Source organism: Psittacula echo (genome assembly GCF_963264785.1).
Source record: "Psittacula echo genome assembly, chromosome: 4".
Classification (NCBI taxonomy): Eukaryota; Metazoa; Chordata; class Aves; order Psittaciformes; family Psittacidae; genus Psittacula; species Psittacula echo.
Window position 1 is genome coordinate 69,834,870 of NC_137738.1, and position 20,381 is coordinate 69,855,250.

The 20,381-nt window shown below is 42.1% G+C and overlaps 1 protein-coding gene across 1 annotated transcript; it reads right to left on the reverse strand.

The window, feature by feature from the left end:
- Positions 1-877: 877 nt before the first annotated feature.
- PM20D2 (peptidase M20 domain containing 2) lies at positions 878-14,232 on the reverse strand (the record flags this gene model as incomplete). The annotated part of the gene is made up of 7 exons (XM_080616535.1): positions 878-1,273; positions 2,065-2,172; positions 6,289-6,424; positions 7,739-7,893; positions 10,799-10,941; positions 13,541-13,689; positions 13,771-14,232. 7 exons carry the CDS (start codon positions 14,230-14,232, stop codon positions 1,071-1,073), a joined length of 1,356 nt encoding a protein of 451 aa, XP_080472661.1. The 3' UTR covers positions 878-1,070.
- Positions 14,233-20,381: the final 6,149 nt, after the last annotated feature.

A 20,381-nucleotide genomic window follows, 5' to 3' on the forward strand; every position in this document is an offset into this window, starting at 1 on the left:
GTGTTTCTGGGAAGCAAAATAACAAGGCTTAAACGAATTAACACACAGGAAGGACAACTGGCAAGACTTAACACATCTACTTATCTTACAGGATACAGGAACAAACAGGTTTGAGAAGCCAGGTACTGCACAAGCAATCCCCAGTGCAAACTTCTCAAGAGCTTACTGGTTTGCACACACCAGTTTAAGGTTAGCCTCATTTACTGCTTCACAGTACCAGGCTTGCAACTTTGTGAGAAAGATTCCCACTGTGTCAGCTAGATTTACACAAATTCTTCAGATCAGCTAGGCTAGTGCAACACTTCGTGTGCACACCGGTACTGCCTTAGAGTACAAGTTAAAAAAAGGAGCACATGCATTTCTCTGCAGTGGTTTAAATATGTTAATTTAAACAAATAAACATTTAGTTGCTTTCCAATTTGTTCATCAATGACTTCTCCATACCACCTCCAAAACTGTTATGAGGCAAGTCAATGCATTTCAGGACAATCTAACTTTAAAGATGCCATTTCCATACAAATGGCTCTGCTCCATTGCTAGAGGTTACTATTGTCAAAATCAGGCATTCTTCCAAACATACACCCTTCTTTCCAGTGAAACCAGCTCAGGTTTTAAGCCTCTATCTTGTGATAAGTGACTGGCCAAGAAAGTGACTGGCCAGACAGAAATACTTCATGGATCTGATTCAGCCTTTGATTACCAAGTGAACAGAGCTTATTTTAGAACCAGCATTTCCAGGTAGATGTCGTATTTCCCCTATAAAGAATAGTACTTTAGCAATACATAGAAAATCACTGACAGGGAACTAAACACTATCATTTTATTCAACACTGCAGCTTAAAGACAACGTATTTGAGATTTCTTTCCAGAGTTCATCGCCATATTGAATACAGCAAACATTACAGATAGATGAAATTGCACATTTTTTAAAACAATGATACTGTTTGCCTTTCCTAAAGTTCCCCCCCAAAATTGAACATTTCTTCAGCTATATGTTTATCCAGCCCCTTTCGGGATTTAAATACAGCATCTCCATGAAGTCAGTCCTACTGAGAGAAGCTGAATAAAGTTTAATGGGATGCACATGCTCCTATGCCAACTCCAGATTCTTTGATATGTTCTACTGGGTTTATTTGCCCCTCTTCTTTTAGCTTCACCTGTCTAAAGTCTTCCCTGACTTCTTCTAGAAGACCTGGCTTGAAAATGACATCCAGTGCTGTCATTGCCAAAGCTTTTGCTGTGCGCAAAGCATAGAACTGAGCATTCTGTGACCCTGCAGAAAAGCAGTAAGAGAAATTTCAGGTTAGACTACTAGTATTAGACACAAACCATTAGCATAAGGCATATTCTATAAGACCTTCAAGTTTCAATTGCAAGAACAGTTTCCTAAAAATCTACTTGCATGAAGTATGTCTATTTTCTGACGCCTCAAAATAAGTTTTCATACGCAAGTACTTAACTTTCTGCTACTGACATAAATAAGACTGAAATCAGAAAAGTGAGTGTTCACATTTTTCTTTTTAGAAAATGCAGAGTTTTATACTATTATCTCTATTACATTTCCCAAGTATTGTGCTTTAAGGAGTAAAAATTACTTTCACCTTTTGGCTCATGTATAGAAGCTCTTCTGAATATGCTGCTAGGAATAATCATTCTAATTTCTCCTGTCTAGATGGCATACTAAGTCAGGCTTTTAGCACAAGGAGAGGTCATCCTTCCCACATACATTCAGCTTTAAATACACACACACACACATTCTACATTTTGTCAGCTTTTTTCTGCAACTCTACAGTTAGCTACGCTAATTGTCCATATTCAGCTCAGATCCCACCATGCTTGAAGAAAGTAAGTTCATTTCACATGTAGCCACTTTCAGATCTAGTACTTAGATTTTTATACATTTACTGCACACTACCTCTGAATACCACAGAAGCATGTGCAAGCTTTAATCCTCTGTAACTTTAAATAATTTCTAGATCTGCTGTAGTGAAAAGTTAGGAACCAGTCCCTACAAGGCACAAAGGTTCCAAATACAAACCTCTAGCCCTTTTCACTTCCACTCACCTGCAGCTTCTGTGTACTGCTCAGTATGATTCAATGCATCAGAGCCAATATAAAAATAAGGATGAAGCCCAGGGACTACAAATGTCACATTTCCAAAGTCTGTGGAACCTAGAAGCAGCATAGAAATTTTCTTAATGAACAAGTGTTAAAGAGCTTCGAATGCTGTAAGAAAATGCATGAAAGATATCTCCAGCCCGTATCTAAAATGTAGTATCCTTTACCCCAAATACTAAATATTAAAAGCATACCTAGTGAGTCATCCATACAGAAGTCTTCATCACCAATATGTTTTCCCTAACTAGCAATCTTCAGATGCCGCTCTCCACTGTGCTTATGATCAATAATCAGTTACTGGACTGCAGGGAAGATTTACCAGCATGTCTCTATTCCATTTACTGTTTTTAATAAGCATCTCCTGATAGTAAGCTGTTAATTCAGAAACAATGAAAGCTACAAACCCTGTGAGTACCAGGTAGTTCAGCTATTTTCCTGCTACAGCCCACTTTTCACCAATATGCAAATATTCAGCATTAGGTAGGGGACTCTGAAGTAGGAACAATCTATCTTTAAACAAAACCAGCTTGAGGACAACTATTTTTTTTCATGTGCCTTTGGATTATTCTAAGTTATGGAAACCTTCAGCAGCACAAACACTCTTAAAATAACAAGATCAGACTAAACTCCAGGCATAATGCTCGTACTTTGTAGACATAAAATTCTTAATAGCAATGGCTAAGATTTTAATGCTTTCATGCCTAGCTAGTGTTACGTTAGCTACTGGTATCTCACAGTACTACCTTTTCTAATGATTCCACCCAGAAACAGTAGATTCTCCACAGTAAATCATCCAAGAGTTTGCAACTACTTCCCAAGTACTACCCCCTCCCCAATTTTTTAATACCCAAACAGGCAACCCACTCACTATTTGGTGAAACGACATTTAGAAATCAGAGAAATCAACATATCAATTACTGTGAAATTCAGATTCCAAAGGAAGCATTGTTTCACGGTGGGGGAAAATAGGGATTACCAACTAAGATCTCATTTAACTTTTTTCAGGCCAATCAGAGCTGCAAGATCTTTTTCTTTAGCAAAGCATTACATAGTGCCTGTTCTTAAGATTTAAAGTTATCTGTAACACATCATGTAGCCTCCATATCACAATACTTTATGGAGAGAAGGTATCGTCAATGCCTTAAGGATTCAGTAATGAAGCGATTGAAGGATATAGATTTTACTTGGAAACAGGTATTTATTAAAAGCGAGTCCATAGAGCCTACATTATGTGATCAAAGAGGACAAGACTAGCTTGCTCTTTGCTCTGCCTACAAGCTGAAGTGGCAACACTTGCCCAAAACCATGATCTTTTCCCATAAATTCAGTGTGCATTTGGAAAAAATCCAACTCTCGGCACAGCAAGTTATTTTAATTTTTAGTAGTCTAGAGTACTGCTCCATTTTTTGGTCAGTCTGGAAAGACAAACCAGAAGTCTGGAAGTTCTGCCTACTCCAGACTAGGCCAAGAGTTCTAAACTTGCTTTACTAAGTCCTAATACACATACTTCTGGAAAGACTGTTGGCCTTCTTCCCTGCTCTCACTCACCAAATGAAGCATGGAAGATTTCAGTGCATCCCAGCTCTTGGGCATGTAGTTCCACTTAAATTTATATCCATATCCAATCTACTACCAGTTCACAAGTTATTTTTGCAGAACGTAAAGGATTAAAACTTGGTATTTTCTAGTAGGATGGAGAGCTTACCAAGCCAAAATCCAGGCAGCTTTTCACGAACATCAGTCACATCTTTCCCTCTTTCAGAAAAAAATGTTACACCCTTTTGTGGTATTAACCTAGTGCCATGTTTAAAACGTCAGTTACTCCACTGGGTTCCATACAAACATCTGGATCTGTATGCTTGCTAGAGATGTATGAATTGGAATTCCTTCTAGAGGCATAAATAACTGTACAATTATCAATGCAATATATAGACTTGTGTGCTATCTTCAAAAGAAAGGTACTGGGGGCTCCAGCCTTTCAAAAATATATCCTGAAGCTGACACAGAAACCTCTTCAAGTCACTGAACACATAATGGAAATCAGTATTATCACAAACATGAATGGAGGGAAAAATGCAGAAGATTCCATGAAGCATTTATATACAGCCTCAAGCTTCAAAAGTGGTATTTTCAAAACATACTAGCGCCATAAGATCATCTATACCAGTCTTGTGCACAGGACACCAACGAAACCCACGAATGCTAAAAGTACCAAAGTTATCACAAATGTGGGTACCTCAACTAAGGCATGCTAAATTAGGCCATCTGCTTTGGGAGGTAATCATTATCCTGGAGTTGAGCCACTCTACCAGCAGAAGGAGAACCAGGTTATGTCACCTGGTCAAAGCCAACTCAGATTCACATTATCTCACATCATCCTGTCTGTGTGCCAAATGAGTGGAGTGTGCACAAGGCACACAAAATGTAGTATGATTTGACGGACTGAAGGAATTCTTTGTAACGCTTAGCTGCCTAGAGCGATACCTGTGAGCAGACCGATACTAATACCCATGTAGAGGTGGCAGCGAGTATGCTCATCTGTTAAGGACTTTTCTGCTGCACAGACATGGAGAAGCAACTGAGCTATCTTCCTTCCCTTTCAACAGAAGAAACTGATATCCTAAAAGAAAACATTGAAAACCATATGAAAACTAAACAGAAATAGAGGTCTTGAAAAAGATGAGACAAAACATTCAACCCCCCCCAAAAAGGGTAGCATACAAAATTCCACTCCTATGTCTCTAGAGATTGTGGTCTGTTATCACTCCTGAAGCCTCACTGCAAAAATTCAGAAAAGTAACTGTGGAAAGAAAATTCAGTAAAGCCTACTGTAGTATGAGAGAAAAAAAGCAGTCGCTCAAGCACATTCTGACATTTGACAAGCAATTTAAGGACAGGACAGGCATATGGGGAGTTTCAGTTTAAGCAAGTTAAGAGTTAACATTTTGCACATCGTGTAAGTTACATATGAAAGCACTATTACAATTAAGTGTCTGTACCAAGCTCATCAGAAGTCCTCTTAATGCAAGATCATGAGTATTCAGGATCTTCACCCTTAAACCAGTGTTTCGAAGGAAGCTGCTACCAGAGCTCCAAAAATTTTCATTAAAGTATACATTCTAAGGGACATTCCTCAGACCCTTTCTTAGGCTAAATGAGCAAAGTTGTAAACTTTACTTATACCACAAGGAAGAAAAAAGTTTAGAGAACTCTGTCCCCAAACACCAAGATCTCAAATATATTCTGCATTTAATATAGAGAAGACTAGTGCTGTAATGAAATTAAGTGGAGTAACAACTTTTTACTGAGAACAATCTCTTCCTTCTAAACACAGAGAAAAAAACCTTTGATATAAGTGGAGTAAAAATGTTTACATATACAGTTATGATCAGTACTGAAGACTTCAACAGAGCTCCTGCAGAAAGATTCTGAAAAAAAACAAGTTATGAGTAATGAGAAACCCACCTGAGTTTTCAAGAATTCACATTCCTATTACTTTAGCTCTGAGAGACCAAGAAAGTTTAAGACATAGTCAAGACTCAGAAGTGAACACCTACTTGAACAGCACCCTTTGGAAAACTAATCTGTTGAACTCATGAACTAAAGTTAGAGGCATAAAATTATCTGTTAATGGAAATAGGTTTAAATTAGGGTTACTGAGATGCTTAAACTTCCACTTAAAGTCTCTTAAAAAACTCCCTCTCAAATATTAGTCAGATGCTAGCAAATTTGTTTATATGTAAGCTTGGAAATATTATTAAACAAGGTTCATGAAAATAAAGTCCAATCTCCATTCACAGCAAACCAGGATTCTGCATTTGAAAGCAACAGAATGGGCTGCAATTCATTACACATCCTCCATGTTCTCAGGAAGACTGTTCTTCGCTTTCCATCCTTCCATACCTCCCCCCAACCAAGTTGTTTCGTATTAGAAATATTTTCAGAAATATTATTCAGAAAATTACTATTGTTGGGAAAACTTCCTAGTTTCTACAACAAATACAGAAACACAGGCCAGAGGTATGATCCTTTTACAGAGCTTCAACTTTCTAATTTGGCTTTTTCCTCTGACCAAAGTATGTTTAACCTAGCTCTATCCCATTCTTTTATACACTTAAAGAGTTGATCAACTTAAGCTTAAGTTGTAACAAAAACCGCAGGTGGAGTTACCTGACAAACCATTCAAGATACAGTCTTCGGATATAAATTCTATTCCAAGCTTCTTTCCATTCTCCTTGTAAACTTTCTGCAGGCTCTTATTTGGAAGCACGTTGTAGTAATCATTTTCACCACCTTTTATTTCCACCTAGACAAAACACTTGAGTTATTAGAAGTTTTTCTCCAACTTCAGGCAGTTTAATGAAAACAATTTAAAGACCAGAAAAAGTAAGTACATATCGATACTTCCAGTCCATGTCAAAACAGACATACGTGCTAAGTTTCTTTCAGAAATCCAACATTCTGCCAAGTATTACCCTTGATCAAAACACAGCTGGTGTTCCATCAACTTTGCACTAGACAGCCAAATTCCAGAAGCATGGATTTCACTGATATCATTTCCAAAAATAGGCAACACCTGTAACTGACTAAAGGTTTCCACTGCAGGTACTATTAAACTACACAGAAATCATTTTAGGCTTTCACCAGATTTACTATTGTTTAGAACACATCCAGTACTACAGCCCTACCCATAAATGACTTCACACCAGCAAGAAGTTTGAAAACAAATGTAAAAAAAACATACCAATGTCAAATTTCAAAAAGAGATCTTAACTTTGTGAAATCCTTTTCTAGCTAGAATGGAGAGGCCATACAAGTAAACAGCATGCAATACCTCAAACAGACCTTAAATCTCACTAACTCACATTCATGTACACCACATCTATTCGTTCTGATGAGCACTAACATTCTCTTCACAGCTGTATTAATCAAACCTGTAACTATAGAGTACATAGAACCATGTATCTTAGCAATACACTGCAAGGTAATCATATTGCTGGAACCAGCTACAGGAAGCATTTCCATTTACTAAAAGCAAACAAATAAGCAAACAAAAAAAAGACTGCTAACTGAATCACAGAATGGTTGAAGTTGGAAACCCGCTCTGGAAATCATCTTGTTCAACTCCCCTCCTCAAGCAGGGTCATCTAGAGCTGGTTGCCCAGGACTATATCAAGGCAGCTTTTTAATATCTCCAAGGATGGAAACACTACAATCTTTCCAGGCAAACTCTGCTTCACTGCTCAGTCACAGTCTAAATATCAGGAAAAACCTTGGTCACCATGAGGTGGGTAGCGCACTTGAGATAGGTTGGGGGATTTCATCCTTGGAGATACTCAGAAGACTACGTGGCACCAAGCAATCTGCTCTAACTGGTACTGCTCCAAACAGAGGCTTAGATTAGATGACCTCCAGAAGTTTCTCCCAACCTAGATTCTTCTATGATGCTGTGTCATTCTATTTATAAACCAAAGCTTTCTTTCAGGGGATGCAGCAACAAAATAACAAATAGCATATTCTGGCTAAACACCAAGCAGACAAATGCTGTTAAGCCTCCATTTCCTATTCCAGCCTACCTTACCTTCATATATTAAACACATGACCATGAATACATTCTTACTTTGCATCCTGTGGCTAGTGCTGCAGATTTGAAGCAGTTCTCTACCTTCTCGATCAGAACAGAAAGATCTTTCATTGAAGGGGCACGCAAGTAGAACTCCAGCTCAGTGTAAGAAGGAATGATGTTAGGTTTCACACCACCATTTTTTATTACACCTGCAGAAAGGGAAGAGTCATATTATCAGTGTTAACTACAATTGCTTGTTCTTCAGCTCTGCCATGAAACTCTTTGCTCAAGAACTAAATACATAAACAAAAACCAACACATCAGTCGAGCATGACATACAAAGCATGTCAAAAATACAATACGTGGATAAAGTTTCTTCATCCCATCAGATTAAGTGGAACATGTGTATATTTTCCAGCACAATTTCATTACATTCTTTGGTTAGACATCTGTTATAAACCTTAAAGCCAAACTAGCATTTGTAATTAATACCCTGAAATTCAATGCAGAGTATATAAAGCAAGATGGCTGCCATTGAAATAAGATTTTGTTATAAAGGCTATCTTGGATTCCAACTTTTAGAGTTTTCCAACTTATTTTGCCAGTTTGGAGAGAAGCCAAGTTGCACTGCTCAACAATACCAGAGCAATGTGCATGTTGCAGTTCACAGAAAGTTCATTAAATTCCTCGTACTAATTCTTTAGAAATACTGGAATGTATAATATAGGTAGTTTTATTCCAGAGTGAAGTTTGAGCTGAAACTATTCCCTCAATTACACATGTGCCAAATACACAGTTTCAATTATGTCAGAGCCTTAATACCTAAATATTTCAACAATAAACATTGTAGACTTCAATTCTATATTAAGATTTCAATGCATTAACAGCTAGCTGCTTTCAACAGGGTGCTTTGCTTGTTTCCCTGGCCTCCTACCCTCAATTTATATATGTGGAGTAAGATTTGTTTTCTGTAGAACCTGAGAAACTATCTACTTTAAATGGAAATACTGCTCAAAGCTACTGATGCATGTCACTGAAACCTGAAATGACAGCACTATCAGGAGGCAAATGGGCAACAAATCTTTACTTCTGGTGCAGAAAACCTATTAAGACTATGAACTCCCCCTCAAGCAAAACGTTTCACTCTCGAATAAAGTAGACAAAGTGCTGATTTAAACCACTATCAGTTCTAGTCCATAACAAAAGGAACAGCACAGGAAAAGAACCAGCAGGCAATCCTGCAAGTTTGCAGGACACATAATGTAACATATGCTCAAAACAAGTAGCTCAATAAGTAAATAACTTCCACTTGTAAACAGAACTTGATAGAGTCTGAGAGTATGTTTACACTTAAATTCAAAGCAGCTGCAATAAGGACTGGATAGATTATCTAGCTTAAAAGTAGGCTGCCTGCACATGACTAGTAGCACCCAGTTTGCCCTTTTAGATGGAACTGTTTTGTTGGGGTTTTTTTTACAACCTGTTTAATACAACTTCTTAAATAGAAAAAGAAATCTACATTCCTGTATTTCAAGAGGGCAACATTTACTCATGAAGTATCAGACAAACTCAAAACAACAATATTCAGGTACATAAAACATGGCTTAGAAATTCCAGACTTCAGTAATGGAAATTATTTCAGTTTCTGTTAGTGGGTTAAAACTAAGATTCTTAGGATCACTTCAGTCAGCCACTGCTGTTACTACAAGTCTACAACACGAGATCTCCAACACACTGTTCTAAAGCAAGCATTCCTAAAATTGAATCTCATTCTGGCTGCTTATACTTTCCCAAAAGTATTTTAAGTATTTCCAGTTTGAAAATCAGGTTTATGACAGCAGATGTAACACAGTAATTTAAGTTTTGCTGTGTTTCAGGAAGAGTTACTTCTAGGAGGCTTGTTTAGATACTTAACTTTTTGCCCACCTTATCCATGTAGCTTCTAGAAACTATGAAGAAATTATTTAGGGGTTTATGCTTAGATTCAATAGAAGACTCAGGCACCTCCAGCCTTAAACCTGCAACACTCGGCTTTCAGACACCAGAACTCATAATTAAGCACCCTGTTTCCTACAAAGCCATAGGATAGGGAGGCTATGCCCACGGTGTGAAACTAATTTGGGTATTGCTGCACAGCAAAACTGCAAACAGTTAGGCCTTCCAGACTCCATACAGATATCCTGGAGCAAAATACACACATGTATTATACAGCACAAGCACTAAGAGGCATAATGATTAGCTCAGAACTTCTGTATGTGTTTTCAGCTCATAACAAGTATTCCAAATAAACAGTTCTACACATTCAGAAGTCCTGCAGAAATGGCAAACTTTCTTAATTTCAACCTGGAAAAAAAGCTGTGTGGGGTGCAATAAGGGAAACCTGGGTTTAGAGATGAAGGGCAGCTTCCATGTCAACTTCTGAAACTTTCTCACTGTAGAAAAAGAAGTGCATGATGCTGAAGGAGTATGAGTGAAGCTTAACGGTTAGCATGTCTAATTGCAAAAGTGACTTTTCTACTCTTTAGTAGATATTAGAATCCAGTGAACATCTAGTTGATTGGGCTACTAACTAAAACTACAGGCTTCTGCCATCACTTGGTTTTGTACTTCAGCAAACAAATTTCAATCACTCTAAACCCCGACACCCTTCCAATAAATATCATCTAATTAATGGAATGCCCACTACAAAAAATCCTGCAGTAAGTAACACTTTTTCGGACACATTTAACCTTACACCTTTGCAAGAACATGTACATTAACTTTAAGGAATTCAAGGCCATGTTCCAAAATAAACTTAGCACTTTTTTTGTTCCTTTATGAACTGCAACTTCAAAGTGCAAAGACTTAAAAATTGCCTAGCCTCTACCTAGGTACCACAGTCCTCTTTGGAATCCGACCTATAAACCTATTTTCAGAAGTTAGTACTAGACACTGACATGATTTTAAAGGTGACAGAAAGCTACTTAAAAGAAATTCTGCTATTTCATAATACTTGAAGAGACTATAATAATTTAGTGCAATAATGCAATACTTTAAATTGTGGGATTTTGTAAGTTAGTATTTCAACAGCCTAAGCTCTTACTTGCTAGACATTAGATTTAATTAAGATCTCACCATGAACTCTCCAGGTCGGTTTCATTTGCTGTCTTAAAACAGACAGATTGTTGTATGCAAGAACAGCAGCATCTAATGCATTAACTCCTTCCCAAGGATAAGCAGCAGCATGAGAAGCTTTTCCATAGTATTTCACAGTCACACTAGGAAATAAAAGGCATTGCTTATTTCTTTTCCATTCACTGAAAAAACCTCTAAAATAAAAAGTTCCTTTTGTTCAGAGAAATGTTTCAATTTTGTGCAGAACACCACCAAACAATTTGCCTAACACTACACTGGTGTAAAGCTGAACTATCTCTGAATGCAGGAAAATGCTTAAAGATTTCTAGAAAACCAATGAAACTGAACAATATCAAGAGCCTAATATGCAAAAGTTACCAGTAATACATCACTATACAGCCTCTTCCTGAGAAGTACAGGCTTCACATACTGGATTCCTCCAAGACTTTTTTTTATACTGCCTGACTGTTCTGAGTCTTAAAGTTACTAACATTTTTCTCAGAGGATAAAAACCCCTTTTCTCTGAATTAAAATTATAAGTTGCCTTAATTCTCGTCAAACATATGTATGTGTACAGTGCATAACGCAGCAAAAGCACATTAATAACATCACATATCCATGTCTAAATAACAAAAGGTCTTAAGTGTAGTAAAAGTAAAGCCTAGTATAAAATACAGATTACTGTGCTACAGCAAAGATATTCTTTCCCTGTACACCTCAAAAATACTGATGGAAAAAGATCTAGTAATAAAGGCTATCCTCAAACTACACAGAAGTTAAAATACTGCACCTAAACATATGCAGTAAGCATTCATGCTTTGCTTCATCTGAGGGCCATTTATATTAGCTCTACAATTTAATATTTCAAATTATATGAAAACTTTTTACACAAAAGGCAAATATTAAATACTGTTAACTACATAAGGTATTGCTATTTATCAAATACACAACTATTCATTTTTTGCCAGTAGCAGAGATTTTAACTAAATCTGTTTGTACTCAATACTCACACAAAGAAAAATCCATTTTCAAGCTCAAAGAGTTCCACACTTGTCTCTAGCCAGAGAGGACCAGCCTAACTTGCTTGTATTGCACAAATGCCAACTTAGCCACTTATCCTCAGCTGACCCTCACACTCTGAACCATGCTGTTAATACTGGCACTTAAATATTGGACAGTAAAGAAAGACACAATGGAGTGCACTGCTGCAGCAGAAAACACCTCCTGCTACTGCCTACAACCCAAGCATGCCCTTTTTCATTCCCCCTCATCCTCCAAGACAACCATACATCTTATTCCATAAAGTATATGTTTAGAATTTCTTATCATTATGAAACCCAGATAGAAAACTTATCTGCAATCCCTCAAATCTACTCACAAAGGCAGCAGGACAGATCCCTAGATATTCTCCAATAAAAAAAGAGAGAAGGAGGCAAAGTCAAGCAGAAAGTCACGGGGTTTTTTTCCCCATCACAAGAAACTTGTGCTTATTAAAAAAAAAAAAAAATGGTTCTTTCAGTATTCCTTTTCTTATACTTCTATTGCTGCACAAATGTCACATACTCTTAGAAAAACCCAACAGATTTTGGTGAAAACAATACCACCCTAAGCCAGTCTAAGAGTATCAGCAGAAGAATGTGGATCCTGTTTGACCAACAATAAATAGGCAGATTAAGTGAAGGATAAGCAAACACCAATCAGCAAATTTTGGCATGTATCCACCACAATTATCCTACTGTGTTAATTTTACCTTAGGCACATGCCAGCTTTCAGAGGTTGCAGATACAGAAGTACTAGCAATTTCGTGATTAAATTACTTGGAAACAACTAAAGACAAATTACATTATTGAAACAGCCCTTGTACCTTTGGAATCTCATAATTACGTAAATCATGACAAACTCAGTATTCCAAGCTTTTGGAAGTAGCAAGTTGTTTCACTCTGCACTTCAGTTCTATGCTGCCTTCGTGTTCCAGTTTAAGGTTATCCAGCATCATACAGTAGAGTCCTGCATCCATCACCTCTGAAGGGAGATTTCTCAATCTTACCTTATCAAACTCAAAAGGCTAATGCAAGAGTTGAAATGCACAGAAAGACAAAATTATCAGTGAAAACTGCATTTTTAGAATTATACAGACTTAGGGTACAGTAACCAAAAAACAAGTTAGGATAACTCTTGGAAGGAGACTACAATAACCAGTTAAGACTCTTCAGAAACACAACGATGAAATATAACAGAGAGGTAGCTGGATAAGGAAGACTCAGTGTTCCTAACCTCACCTGTTTTACCACAGAAACTTAGCAATAACAGAAGCACTTTTAAAACTGATTAAAATAAAATGCATACAGAGGACTACATGACTTGGTGACCAGGAAAGAAAGGAACTATTATCCATGAGACCCCCTCCAGTTGCCTTTTTTTTTCTTCCTCAACGGATGCGATAATGGATGTTTAAACAGAAACATCCAGAAACATTACAAGAATGGATTTCTGGGAAACATACAAGATTATCCCAGTGCAGTCAGAGACCTTTAACACTAGGCTGAACACCGCACTTCTGAAGAATGGCTCAAGAGTGTCCAGAACCCGGCTCCTTAGCTGACTGCACACACTTAGCTCGTCTGAAGGGCACTTGCAAGGTCCCCAGCCCTAAAGCTCAGTCCCTCCCAAAGCAGCTCCCTTACTGAAGGGAGAAAAGGCTAGTCACAAGCCCGCCCTTTCCACCTGAACGTGCTCACTCACTCGTGCTCGGCCACATCGGGCAGGTAAGCTGCGTTTTCTTGCGAGGGGTGCGCCATAAAAACCACATCCAGGCCATCAAACGCTCCAACGTTTATCAGGTCTATTTTGCCTCCTCCTTGCTCTTCCGCAGGTGTGCCCAGCACCGTGATCTGCAGCACAAATGCAGAGTCAGGACCCGCCCGACCCACAGGGGCCGAGGTCGCAGCTTCCGCCCTCGGCGGGGCTCTCACCTGGACGGCGGCGGGCGCCGGCTGCGGCAGGCTCTCCAGGGCGGCCTTCAGCCCCAGTGCGGCGGCGGCTCCCACCTCGGCGATGAGGTTGTGGCCGCAGGCGTGCCCGATGCCGGGCAAGGCGTCGTACTCGCAGAGGAAGGCGACGCGCAGCGGGCGCAGCCCCTGTGCCTGGGGGGCGGCTGTGCCCCACTCTGCGCGGAAGGCCGTGCTCAGCTTGTAGCGCGGCTGGACGGCCCAGGCGGCGCCCGGCAGCTCCCCGCTGGAGAAGAAGCGGGTCATGGTGTCGTGTGCCTGGTGCTCCTCGTAGGCCAGCTCAGGCCGGCTCCAGATGTCCCGGCTCAACGCGCTGAGCCGCTCCGCGTTCAGCTCCACGCTCTCGCACGCCCGCTGCTTCAGCGTCTCTAGCGCCGGCAGCACGGCGGCGGAGGGGCCGCCCTGCGGCGGGTCCTGCGGCCTCATGAGGGAGCGGCGGGGCGGCCCCCGAGGCACCTACCGGGCATGCAACCCTACACAGCGACCGACCTGCCGGCCAACATGAGTCGGGGACCGCAGCCGCCCCCTTTTATGGCCTCCCCTGCGCCGCGGGGCACGCTGGGAAAAGTAGTTCGTTACCCCAGCAAGGGCTGCAGGCGGTGCCTTGTCAGAACTACCAGTCCCAGCGCGCCCAGCGAGGGTGGCACCCGTGGGGCTGCTTCGTACTTTTCACCGATGTACTGTAACTGCAGGCTCACCACAGTCTTTGCACACGCGTGTCTTTACCGTCAAAACAAACTGAATTCAGCCTGCACCCTGTGTGTTGTTTTCCAGAGATCGCATTCAAGTGCGAGATCTGCCATGACACTGTAGGGCTTGGAAAGCAACATCCGATTTTCTCCATTATCTCCTTCATTTTTTCAGCTAGAAGCCCTCTCTGCCTGGATTTTGCTCCCTCCCTTGCGGGGCTGGTCTCTTCTCTCAACTAACAGGTGATAGGACAAGACGTAATGGCCTCAAGCTGTGCCAGGGGAAGTTTAGATTGGGTATCAGGAAAAACGTCTTCACAGTGATTCGGAAAAAACTCCAGGAACAAACTCGCCAACAAAGTTTTCTAGTTGACGTGCAGGTATTCTTTATTGTGGCTCCGGGAGACACGGGGGATAGCTCCTCCTAACGTGTATCACCGTGTTGCTACACAGGCTTGTCGTGGTTTAAGCCCAGGCCGTAAATCAGAACCAGGCAGTCCACTCTCCCCCGCCCCCCCCACCTTTCTTCCCTCCGCTTCTGAAGGGACGGGGAGAAGAATCAAAAGAATGTAACTCACACAGGTTGAGATAAGAACAGTTTAATAACTAAGGTATAACACAAATCACTGCTGCTACCACTAATAGTAATAATGATAAAGGAAATAACAAGGGAAGAGAATACAACCGTTCATCCAGCAGTACCTCGCCCCCACCCCGCAGTGATCCAGGCTTCCGGGAACTCTCAGTTCTACATCCTGGGCATGACGTGCTGTGGTATGGAATACCTCTTTGGCTAGTTTGGGTCAGGTGTCCTGTCCCTGCTTCCTCCTGGCTTCCCCTCCTCCCTGGCAGAGCATGAGACTCACAAAGTCCTTGGTCAGGGTAAACATTCTGAACAGCAACTGAAAACATCAGCTTTATCAGTATTATTCCCAGGCCAAAAGTCAAAAACACAGCGCTGCACCAGCTACTAAGAAGAAGAAAAACTGACTGCTGCTGCTGAACCCAGGACAGTATCCACCCCTTATTCCATACCATTCACGTCATGCTCAGATCCCACATTTTCAATATACCATCACCCTCATCTTAGTACATGGACCAATCCCTATAAAGCTGCTGAGTCCATCCGGTCCATGATGTTGGGCTCCATCTCTTGTAACAGTCTTTCAGAGCAGGAGGGGCTGTGTGCAGTGTTCACACTCGTGAATAACCTGGGCAATAGTGTCTATTGTTAAGTCCACCCCTCGATCATGAGTCTGTCTCTATGTTGCATCTCTGCCCTGATGGCCTGAAGTGTCATGGGCCCATCAGGCTCAAATAATTCAGCCTCCCCTTCAGCAGTTTCTGCAACTTGTCACTGGGGACTCCACACAGCTGCCTTCCATCTCCGATGCTTCCAAAGCGCTGCAGAGGCCCAGTGGACTAGATACTCGCCCATACTGTCCCACACACCATGACACTCACGACTGTCCAGCCTTGGGGAAAACCTCTCGGTCCCCCTGTATTGTCTAAACCCAGACAAGACCCAAACCTGACTCTGCTTAACTCTCGGGATCAGACAAAATGGTCGTGGGTAAAACACACTCTGTGTGTGTGCCAACATGGTGATCCCCATCACAATCAGCAGGCAGGTCCCAAGGGTACCCAAAGGCCATTCAAAACCTTCAGAACTCTCAAATGATGCTGCTGTACTTGTCACTGGGGCTGTAGCTGCTCTGCTTGAAGGCTTTCTCACCACCAGCTTCTCTTTTTCCGTAGTCCAGATCTTCCTCCTCTGCCTTGCTGGAAAGCGCTGCGGGGTCTCCTGCATCCTCCTGAGGATCAGGCTCACGGGGCTCAGTAGGAGGCTGCTGCTGGGGGATGCTCTCGGCCGCCGCGGGGCTGGGCTCGGCCGCGGGGCTCGGCTCCTCTGCCACCTCCTCCCACTGCTCCTCCGCCGCCTCCTTCCCGGCCTCGGCAGCCGTCTCCTTCCCGGCCTCCGGCCCCGCTCCCGCCGCCGCTTGGTCCCCGGGGCCCCTCTCCCAGGCTGCTTCGGCCGCCGCCGGCTCCCGGGGCCGCTCCCCCTCAGCTCCCCGCAGCCTCACGAAGACGGAGGCGAGGACGAGGGCCAGGACGGTGAAAAGCAGCGGGACGGCCAGGTACAAGTCCACGGCCACGTCCATCCCGCCCTGCTGCCGGAGCCCGCCCGCATTACAAGCCATTACCATAAAATACAATGAAACAAGAACCTTAGCCCAAGGCCCACACTTGATAAACACTAACACAGCAAATACCGGCTCTAAGTAAGCTACAGCATACTGAAACTGTGACATCAAGAGAAACAACTTTGAGAGCCAATAAATCAGCATTGTGCCTTGGTCAGATCTGTTGTTATCTCAACCCTTCATGCCCCATGTTGGGCGCCAAAAAGAACTGTCGTGGTTTAAGCCCAGGCCGTAAATCAGAACCAGGCAGTCCACTCCCCCCCGCCCCCCCCACCTTTCTTCCCTCCGCTTCTGGAGGGATGGGGAGGAGAATCAAAAGAATGTAACTCACACAGGTTGAGATAAGAACAGTTTAATAACTAAGGTATAACACAAGTCACTACTGCTACCACCAATAATAATAAAGGAAATAACAAGGCAAGAGAATACAACCGCTCACCAACCGGTACCTCACCCCCGCCCCGCCGTGATCTAGCCCTTCCGGGAACTCTCATTTCTACATCCCCAGACATGACGTGCTATGGTATGGAATACCTCTTTGGCTAGTGTGGGTCAGGTGTCCTGTCCCTGCTTCCTCCTGGCTTCCCCTCCTCCCTGGCAGAGCATGAGACTCACAAAGTCCTTGGTCAGGGTAAACATTCTGACCAGCAACTGAAAACATCGGCTTTATCAGTGTTATTCCCAGGCCGAAAGTCAAAACCACAGCACTGCACCAGCTACTAAGAAGAAGAAAAACTGAATGCTGCTGCTGAACCCAGGACAAGGCCATCCTTATATAGTCCCATATTCATGAGGCTCCATATGAATTACATCATTTTCCAGAAAGTTTCCTGCATGCATACAAAAATGTGGTGGTGGTCTCTGAGGGTCGTTTACTTCTTCCAACAATCTTCATAACTTCTGGCAGTCTTTGAACCACCAACTTAGTTAACATTACAGACATACATACAGACATACATACATACATACAGACATACGATCATCCTGTCCTTCTACTTACCAGTTAGTTTAACTGCTTCCGTCCTGGACATCTGCTAGTCCCAGATAGCCCCCAGTAGATGTTTACACCAGCTTAATGGGTTCATTAACACCACAAACATAGCAATCATCCTGTCCTTCTACCTATCAGTTAGTTTAACTGCACCCATCCTGGATATCTGCTAGTCCCAGATACTCCCCATCCCCAGGTCCTGTTTTTCTATTCTGCTTTTCTTACACTTTTCGTACTAAGGTCCTAAGGACCTAAAACTATGTCAACTCCCTTCAAGCACCGCAGTTATTTGCCATTACAAAGCCATTAACCTTACTTGGAACTGAGTACATTTGATGCTTTTGTGCCTTCTTGTCTCAACAGAGAGGGTGGTCAGGCATTGGATCAGGCTGCCCAGGGCAATGCTGGAATCACCTTCCTTGGAAGCGTTAGCAGACCGTGTAGATGAGGCCCTTCAGTGACATGGTTTAGTGGCAGTCTTGGCAATGCTGGGAATGGTTGGACTTGATTATCTTAAAGGTGTTTTCAAACCTAGTGAATTCTATGATTCGTTTAAGCACGGTAAAGCTGATGCCATCCCCAGCACTGCATTCACAGCATGCGGACTGAGCCTCTGCGCCATCCAAGTGCAGAAGGTTCAGCTCTCTAGTGAAGCGTTGGACTTGCTCTCCATATGCCACATGGCATGTGGGCACATAGTTCTGTCCACAAAAGTCCAAGCAGTAATCACCTGTGGTTTTGCTGACTTTCATAATGACATCCTGATGATCAGATGCCTGGTTTTACGTTGTTTTCTTTCCCTGAAGCTGCTGTTAACAGGGTGTTTGTTTAAAATGTGCATATATCACTAATAATGGTTTATCAGAACTTGAATGTGTGTGAAGTGCTCAGCCGGGAGTTTTTAGATACAAGCCAGATAGCAGGGGCCTTGCCTATCTAACCAATCCATACCTGAAGTCATTAGGAACAAAAGAACAAATTCTGGTGTTTTCCCTGTATTTATGTAATTACCAGAAATTCACTTTTTGTTCATTTTAATCGTGGTTTATCCACTATATCCTTTCCCCATTACTCCTCTGTCACCTGGAAGGTGCTTTGCTGTTCTGAACTGCAAGTTTTCCCCCTCCACAGAGGATGAGGGAGGTCCTTTTCCTAGTGACACCCAAACCCTACAGGACTCTCGGTCACTCCAAGCAGAGTTCATGTTCCCATGCCTTATATTTGTCACAAGCTATTTTTACTCTTGTAACCCACTCTGGCAAGTATTGTGGTTGTGGCCAGTTCTTTCCCTCTACTCTGGATCCTTCCAAGTGGAATAAAGCCACCCACCCAAAAAACATGGGCTGAACTTTCAACTACCGTGTGGGTACATGCAGTTTTTATTTCCCAGCAGTTGTGGGAGCACATACTCAGCAAAGGAGTCACATAATTCAGGTCTGTTTGTGCAGGGATTTCTAGGAAGCCCTTTGGACCAAGCAAGGTGTTCCTGAAGGTAGTGCCAGCATGCTTTAGGAACCTCTCTAAGCATGCACCAAACCCAACAACTTTTAGACTCACAGAAAGAGCTGGCTCCTGCCCTAAGTTGTAGTGAGGAGGGGGGAAAAACACCACACACATTTTTTCTTCCTAAGTACCTGGTTCCCTGAGGCGCTACTGTTCATTATAGAGTTTTGTATTTCTTGCTCCTGCCTCTCCTGTGCTTTTTGTGCAGTCTCTATTCCCCCTGCACGTGATGGAAAGAATGCCCCATATGACGCAGCTTGTGATCTGAGAATTGAAAACAAGGGGCTTTTTTGGCTGAATTAGTTTTCTGCCAGATCACTGAAATGGCTTTGCATGGGGTTGGATGAGAGCAGTTAGCATAGCACGCTGCAGAGGACATGCCAACACGTGGCCAGGGTGACTGTGACATGAAGGGCAAAGCCAAAGTTGTTCTAGTCTAAGACTGGCTTAGGCTGCTTTGTCATTACAGCTGAGAATTCTGAGTCTCAGAGCCATAGCTGAGCCTTAGCTAATTAATGGGCACAGGAACGGCAAGGCTTGGCCATGGAGCAAATTGCACTATGGCAACTGCCTGCAAAAAAACCAGCTGCTTGTCTGAAGGGCTGCAGAAGGTGCAGGGAGTGCTCAGGAATGCAGGCGTCTGAAAGTGAGACAAACTTAGCTCTGGCCCATCCAGGGAAAATTTACCACTCATGGGGAGCAGCTAAATTACTTTTAGGGATTATGTTATCTGCTCACAGCTTCCTGTTCTCTTTTCCAGTTGAGACATCTCAGTTAATCAGAGGGTTGAATCACTCGTGTGACCAGTGTCTTAATCGCTTAATGAAACTAACTTTTAGGATATACTCTCAATCGTTTTTTGTCTGCCATGAGGTTTTGTGAAGCATGCATTAGTAAGATATCCAATAATTAAAAATACCAATATATTAGAAAGCTTCAGTTCAGCTATTACACTGTCATGGTTTTTCTCCTGCTTTAGGAGAAGGCACCAGTATTTCAATATTTTATGCCCATTTGAAAATTCATTGAATAATATCAGTAGGAAAAAAAAATCACTTATATTCAGTATCTTACTTTTCTATAGGTTGTGCCTGGGTTATGATTATGAGAATGTTGTATTATAGTCAGTCTAAATTATAAGTATACAAGATGCAAAGCATATACCCAAACCACGTTGTTCTCATCTAC